This window comes from Nematolebias whitei, chromosome 1 (genome assembly GCF_014905685.2).
Source record: "Nematolebias whitei isolate Nwh7 chromosome 1, NemWhi1, whole genome shotgun sequence".
Lineage (NCBI taxonomy): Eukaryota > Metazoa > Chordata > Actinopteri > Cyprinodontiformes > Rivulidae > Nematolebias > Nematolebias whitei.
In genome coordinates this window covers 66,477,890-66,485,561 of record NC_056498.1, presented here as the reverse complement: position 1 = coordinate 66,485,561, position 7,672 = coordinate 66,477,890, and the positions used below count along the sequence as shown (strand labels likewise).

Sequence of the window (7,672 nt, the reverse complement as noted above, 5' to 3'; positions counted from 1 at the left end):
TCCTGCAGCTGAGGAACCTCTTGCAGATGAGGAACCTCCTGCAGCTGAGGAGCTTCCTGCCAGCTGGGTGCAGCTCCTCTCTGCATCAGACTGAGCAACCTCTGCTTCTCCCCCAGAAACCAACAATGACCGCAGTCAGGAGTCTTCGCCCTTCCAAGCAGCAGAACGGGGTGTCCGTGGCAGAGACGTGGACTGCGGACGATGTTTTCGATGAGTCGTACAGAGAAAAAGGAGGACCGCCGCCGCGGAGGGTTTTGGTGTGGAGGAACATCATCCTGATGTTGCTGCTGCACGTCGGCGCGCTCTATGGACTCACCCTCTTGCCCTCCGCCTCCCCTCTGACTCTCACATGGGGTGAGTCTGCGGGAAATATCAGCTACTGATGCTGTGAGGTCATGGATAAATACAGCCTAAGGCTCGAGCCGGAGTGGAAATAATAATAATGATGAATGAGTCATCCGGCCTGATTTTAACGTATTTTTCATTCAACCTTTATTTAGACAGGTAAATCCCATTGAGCCTCGAGGACTCATTTACAAGAGAGACTTGATTTCAACAAAGAATGATGACAACAATGGACAACAGCAACAACAATAAACAGTTATAAAAAGTCATACTACAGTTTTTTTTTTTTTTTACAATTAGGATGGCTAAAAGAAAAAGGTAACAAAAAACAGCTAGATTCTAAGGCGAATGTAGAAAACTAAAAACAGGAACATGTCTGCATTGGTTCCTGCCAGGAGTCCAACAAATTCTTAAAGCCACTTATAGAGGTCAAGGTCGAGAGCTTCAGATCTTTTTGTAAGATATTCCAGGAAATGTGTTCATCCACATCAGATCAGAGGGAACTTCTTTAGTCACCTTTGTGGAAACTCAATCCTCTGAGCAGCTCACCTGTAATAACAAGAAATGCACCTCAGTCAGTCCTTGGCTTTGCTCTGGCTGATTTATTATTATTATTATTATTATTATTATTACCTATGTATAGTTTTTGTATTTAAAACGTTAAAACTGAAGAATGATCTGTGAGCAAAAATCTCTTCCAACAATCTTTGAGCAGGCATTTCTTAAAGCTTTATTTGTTATGAAATATGAGTTTATCAAAAATGAACTCACTCCCCTGTTTAGGATTATTATCTTGCTGCCCTCACTTTAACTAGCCTATAAATTTATACCACTTAAAATATGTGTTTTCTGGAGGAAACAACAACAAAAACTTAAGTTACTTTCCGATGGCCTGAGTCAGCAAAATATTTTCACAACAATTCCCACTCAAGATATTTAAATCTTTTTATTTTTAATGTCATCATATGAGTTGGAGATGCTGTCCTTCAAACAGTTTTATCTTTATATGTACTAAAATTCTCAAAAAAAAAGGGGGGGGGGGGGGAATTGAATGATGTAATTCAAATGAGCCTTTAGTCCTTTCAAAGAAACATCATCCATCATCCAAATTCTTTCTCTTTTTTAATAATCTCAGAAATTTAGGCTTGAATGTTTATGGTTTACTCTGGCCCAGCTGGTTAAAATAAATACATATTGATTTTTACTTGTTGTGTGCATAAATATGATTCAAAGTAATCTGTTTTTGGTTTAAAGTTGTCTTTATTTGTTTTATAGAATAATTCAAATTAATAGTTTACACATTAAAATAGAAACAAACATTGCTAATCACACATTCACGAATGATTTCTGTCCATTTTTAACGACTGAGCTTAATGTGTGTCCCAAAATAAGGCTGACACCTTGTCCAGTTTTAAGACTGGCCTTAAGACTTTCCTTTGTGATCAATCCTATAGTTAGGTTTGGCTTGTTATGCTGCATGGAAGAACTCAAACATTTACTGAAAAATTAGCTTTTTTTGTGACCTACATGTGTAGACTGTTGAGCCATATCTGGAACAGTCTCCGTTTTGTTTCCACTCTGGCACTGGATCATTTTGCCTGTCATGGCAACGTTTGTCTGCACGTTATTTTGCCGGGGACGACAAAGCACAATGCTCACTCCAATAGACGTCCCATTGTGAGCTGCGTGGCACCGCAGCAGAATGAAGCCTCCATGGTCTCAGATCTGAGTCTTGTCTGTGTCACATCCAAACGCAGTCACCAGCAACATAACAAAACCAGAACAACAAGTGTGAGGGCTGACCTGCACGCTCCCACTGTCCTGCATATTGAATATGGCGTCTCAATGACTCCCATGGGTGTAAACATTTGTTTTAGTGTGATAAAGCAAAAATGAAGGTCATTATTTGGACTTGAGCATTCTGTGCTACAGAGAGAAACCTTGGAGTTGATTTTGGTCAAGAATTTTGTTTATAAACTGTCAGATAAAGAAACTTGCCAAAGCTACTTTATCTGAATAACCTTCGAGAAAATAACGCAAAGTCATGGAGTCCATGTGGAAATAACAGCAAAGAAAATGTGTGAAATATAATCTCAGTTTCACATACAACCATTGGACTCTTCATAACATTATACCGTCAAAATGTTCCAAAGCTACAGGTTATACATACGTTCCACACATGTCACGTAATATCTAAACATAATTTCACGTGACCACATGGGATTTTTCACACGGGAAGCTTGTGTTTCTTTTTTAACTTTGTTTTAAGTGTTGTTTTATCGTGACTTATTTTAATTATTTGTTGGTTCTGTTTCTATTAATTGCTGATTTTAATTGTTTTTGTAAGGTGACCTTGGGTTTTTGAAAGGTGCCCTGAAATAAAAAAAATTATTATTATTATTATTATTAAACACAAAATTAGCAACATTCTACACTGAAAAACTAAAGTGAACTGTTACAACGCCAATGAAGCTGCAAAAACTTTCTTCAAGTATTAAAATTGATGCAAAAATGCTGCAATTAACATAGAAAATGTAATGAATTCACATGTCCATTGTAAAGCACTTGTGGGTAAAGTTACAGCAAAGTGTAAAACATGGTAAATGTTGTCTTTGAAAGACGTTTACAAAATAATCTCTGCAAGGGTTTTGCATTTTATGCCCTAAATTTTTTCCAAATATCATTTCCCATTTGCAAAACAGCTTTTGCATTTAGGATTTTTATAAATTTGGATTATAAGAGAGATTATTTCCTCCCTACATTAGCTTTTGACAGTCCCCTCGTTTAAAATCCTTCATCTTGTTGTGCTTTCCTAGAAGTTTTTGCTCTCAGTGACTTATAGAAATAACACTGAGCTGAGTTCATTCATTCATTCAACCTTTATTTACACAGATAAATCACATTGAGCCTCGAAGACTCATTTACAAGTGAGACCTGTTTAGACAGACAACATGTGGTGAAAGTGACACTTGCATAAGATTTGGAGGCAAAAATAATAAAAATAAATCCTATCAAACTCTTACTCCTTGGCCGAGGAGAGAGAGCCTGAGATTGAAAACAACACCCTGCACATAAGCACATAGTGACGCAGACATTCCGCAGGGGATGGAAGACGACAAGAGTTGGTGAAAGTTTGAATCTCTCCTCTTCATGTTCTCCCAGCTGCAGTGTGCTACGTGTACAGTGCTCTAGGTGTGACTGCTGGTGCTCATAGATTATGGAGCCACAGATCCTACAAGGCTTCCTTCCCCCTGCGAGTCCTCCTCGCTCTTGGAAACTCCATGGCATTCCAGGTAAACTAATCTGAATTATTGCACATTTAAAATTGGGCTGCACTTCTGTAATGAGAGGGATCAGAGTGCCAATGATTGCATCATGCAATAAAACTTTTGCGCAACATATGCTTTGCTGCTATGATCTCTGACCTCAGTCTGATCACCTGAAACTACGACATGTATGTTAAAGTGGTCTCATGATCTTCTTGTCGTGTGCATGCCTTACAGAATGATATTTACGAGTGGGCGAGGGATCATCGTGTCCACCATAAATACTCTGAAACAAACGCAGACCCTCACAACGCCAAGCGGGGCTTCTTCTTCTCCCACATTGGTTGGCTGCTGGTGCGAAAACACCCTGAAGTCATCGAAAAGGGACAGAAGCTGCAGCTGGCAGACCTGAAGGCAGATGAAGTGGTGATGTTCCAGAGACGGTGAGGACGTTTGAAGAGTAATTAATGTGCGTTTACGCGTCTGCATTTGTTCCCTTTAGATTTTTTCATTTCATCTGTCCATCAGACATGATGCTAGAACTGTAAAAATATATGTTTTTACAGTTTAGTGTTAGAAACATTTGTGTTGAATGTGCTTTGCAAAAAGTGTTTCCTCCCATCTTTAAGCTGCTCATGAAGTAGGGCTTTGAGCTACAGTGACGATTCTCCTCTAGAAAAAAAAATCCCAGATTGTCACTTTGTTCTCAGGAAAAGGGGATTAAAGTGGTCAAAATCACAAGATCAGGGAGTTAAATCAACTGTGCACTGTTGCACTACTTTATACAGGTGTATCTAAAAAAATGTGAACAGTGTGAAAAAGTTCAATATTTTTGTTGTTCATTTCAGAAAGTGAAACTCATAAATTATATAAATTCATTACACATACAGTGAAATACTTCAAGCCTTTGTTCATTGTCATTTTGATGATTATGGCTTACAGATAATGAAAAAAAAAAAAAAAAAATCAGTGTCTCATGTAATTAGAATATTCCACAGGCAGCTTTTGGTACCTTTGTCAGTGTGGACAGAAGTTGAGACCTGCTGGAAAATGAAATCAGCATCTCCATAAAGCTCGTCAGCAGAAGGAAGCATGAAGTCTCTAAAATGATGCTGCGTGGACTTCAGAAAACACAGTGGACAAACACCAGCAGAGGACATGGACCCAAACCATCACTGACTGTGGAAACTTCACTTTGGACTTCAAGCAACATGGATTCTGTTCCTCTCCACTCCCTCCAGACTCTGAGTCCTTGATTTACAAAATGACATGAACATTTACTTTAATCTGAAAAGAGGACATTGGCTCACTGAGCAACAGTCCAGTTCTTTGTCCTCAGCAGGTAAGACACTTCTGATGTTGTCTCTGGTTGAGGAGTGTCTGGATTGGAGGAATGAGACGTTTGTAGCTCAGGAGTTAATGAGCTGATCAGAGTGTGACATCAGCAGTTTATAATATTGAACCGCTTAACAATATTCTAATTTTCTGAGACACTAAGTTTTGTGTTATCATTATTTGTAAGACATAATCATCAAAATGACACAAAATAAAGGCTTGAAATATATTTATGTGTAATGAATCTATATAATTTATGAGTTTCACTTTCTGAAATGACTAACAAAAATATTGAACTTTCATAATGTTCAAATTTTTTGAGATGCACCTGCATTTAGACGTGAAGTTTTTGCTTTTGAAATTTATCTATAATGAAACCACAAGAAGGAGGATTTGTGCTTGATGCAACTTGTTCCTTTGTGTTCAGGTACTACAAACTCTCTGTGGTGATCTTTTGCTTCCTTGCCCCGACGCTGGTGCCTTGGTACTTCTGGGGGGAGTCCCTGATGGTGGGATACTTTGTTCCTGGGCTCCTGAGGTATGCCATGGTGCTTAATGCCACCTGGCTGGTAAACAGTGCTGCGCACATGTGGGGAAACAGGCCGTATGATAAATCCATCAACCCGAGGGAAAATGCATTTGTTGCTTTGAGTGCCATAGGTGAGGTGCCATCACTCATTTTTAACTGTTTTATAATAAAATTCTTGTATTTCAGTGGCTCTCTTTTGTGAAACTTTTACTTTTTACAGGTACGTAGACTTGAAGCAGTTTTCTGGGACATTTATTTTTTAATATCAGATGTGTCAAAAAATTTTAAAGTGTGATTGTCTTAAGAAAAAAATACACGAAATTTTGAGGAATTTTAGTTTAGAAAAATTGACAAATTAACGCCTGCATGTTGTCAGAACATGCATGAACATCTTCTTGCATTCTCCTTTCTGTTTCTGTCTTTTTCAACATTTTAACTGGAAACCTCTGCAGTAACATGACCAGCTGCTATAAACCTGATGATGGAAAGGATTACACACTCCAGCAGCACTAACTGAACACTGGTGCACCATTTCATATTCTACATCAGGGCTACTCAACTTGTAGCTTTTGACTTTTGGTATTGGTGCAACTTTAGCCTTTTGAAATATTTAGCCTTTTCTTCCTTTTATTTCTTATAGAAAATGAATTGAGCTCATTTTCCATCCTTCAAATCTTTAGATCTGTTTACAACCTTTTACTGCTCCTTTCACATTTTGTTCCAGTTCAGCTTCTTTTAGCTTCCTTGTGCAAATTTAAACTTTTTTTCAGCTAATTTCAGCTGTTTTTTCAGCTGTTTTGTGCTCTTTTCAGACTCTTTTGGCTAACTACAATGTTTTTGTGCTTCTTTTAACTTCTTTTTGCTAATTTCAGCTTGTTATGCTCCTTTCAGCTTGTTTCTGCTGGTTTCAGTTATTTCAGCTACTATTTAGCTGTTTTATGCTAATTTTAGCTTTTTCAACTAATTCCACATTTGTGCACTCATTTCAACTCTTTTCAGCCTAATTCAGCAAAAATGTGCTCTCCCCACGTCCTACTGGTAATTTAAGCTTCTTTCTGCTTTTTAGCTGTTGTTTTCTTTTCTTCTGATTTTAGCTTTTGTCAGATAATTTCCATTTTTTTGTGCTAATTTCTGTTTCTTTCAGCAAACTTGTCCTTTCTTCTTTCTTCTGCTAGCTTAGGCTTTTTCTTCCATTTCAGCTACAATTCAGATTGTTTTTAGCTAAGTTCAGCTGTTTTTCCAGCAAGTTCTTCAGTAATATGCATTCACACTGCATTTTCGCAGGAAATGCAGTTTCTGTAGTTGCATTTATGATTCAATGTAACAAAATAAACAATTTTAAAAGGTAACATAACATTTTAATATTTGGTTTATTTACACAATGACTTTTGAGCTGCTGGCTTTCAGTAACTGTGGCCCCCTGAGCAGTTTAGTTGAATAGCCCTGTTCTACTTCCTATATGTGTTCATTTTGGGCCTTCTAAATCACCACATTTATTAAATTTATTTATCCGACATCAATGCCAAGTTAGTAAAGCTGCAAGTGAATATATTTAACTTTACAGGAGGAGGCTAGATTGGCATTGTAATAAGTAAATCAACAAATTTACTGTTGAAGGTTGCGAGTTACATGACACGACAGTCATCTCTTGTCAATTTGCATAACCTTTTAAGGTGACTTATTAAATTATCAGTCATATGCACGATTTAGTCAAATTATATCACACTATAAGTATGCATGCTTTTGTTTCACGTAATTCACCGCAACATTATTGTTTATTTCAGGTGAAGGCTTTCACAACTACCATCACACATTTCCCTTCGACTACTCCACAAGTGAGTTCGGCTGCAAGATCAACGTCACCACGGCCTTTATAAACCTCATGTGCTTTGTAGGTTTGGCCAGAGACTGCAAGCAGGTTTCGAAGGAGATGATCACGGCTCGCGTGCGGCGAACGGGTGACGGCAGCTATAAAAGTGGCTGAGTCAGGGCGAGCCACAAAAGGAGTTAAAGGCTGAGGATGTAGCAACCAGTACTGCAACAATTCACTGGTGCAACAGTGATTTCCATGCTTCTAATCATGAGTTCAACCTTTCAGTGGAACTAATATTTCAGTAATTGTTTCCATAAAGGTTGTGGCTGTCTTTGTTGTGTTCACAGATTTTTCATAACCAATGGAAACTTGACACGTGCAAAA

The 7,672-nt window shown here is 38.1% G+C and overlaps 1 protein-coding gene across 1 annotated transcript in view; it reads left to right on the top strand.

The window, feature by feature from the left end:
- Window positions 1-7,459, top strand: part of scdb (stearoyl-CoA desaturase b) — an 8,981-nt gene extending 1,522 nt beyond the window's left edge. Inside the window, exons 2-6 of the mRNA XM_037686851.1 lie at window positions 117-354; window positions 3,508-3,638; window positions 3,849-4,054; window positions 5,374-5,606; window positions 7,260-7,459. Coding sequence (XP_037542779.1) covers window positions 126-354; window positions 3,508-3,638; window positions 3,849-4,054; window positions 5,374-5,606; window positions 7,260-7,459 — 999 coding nt within the window. The 5' untranslated portion in view covers window positions 117-125. The remainder of the gene's footprint in view (window positions 1-116; window positions 355-3,507; window positions 3,639-3,848; window positions 4,055-5,373; window positions 5,607-7,259) is intronic.
- Window positions 7,460-7,672: the final 213 nt, after the last annotated feature.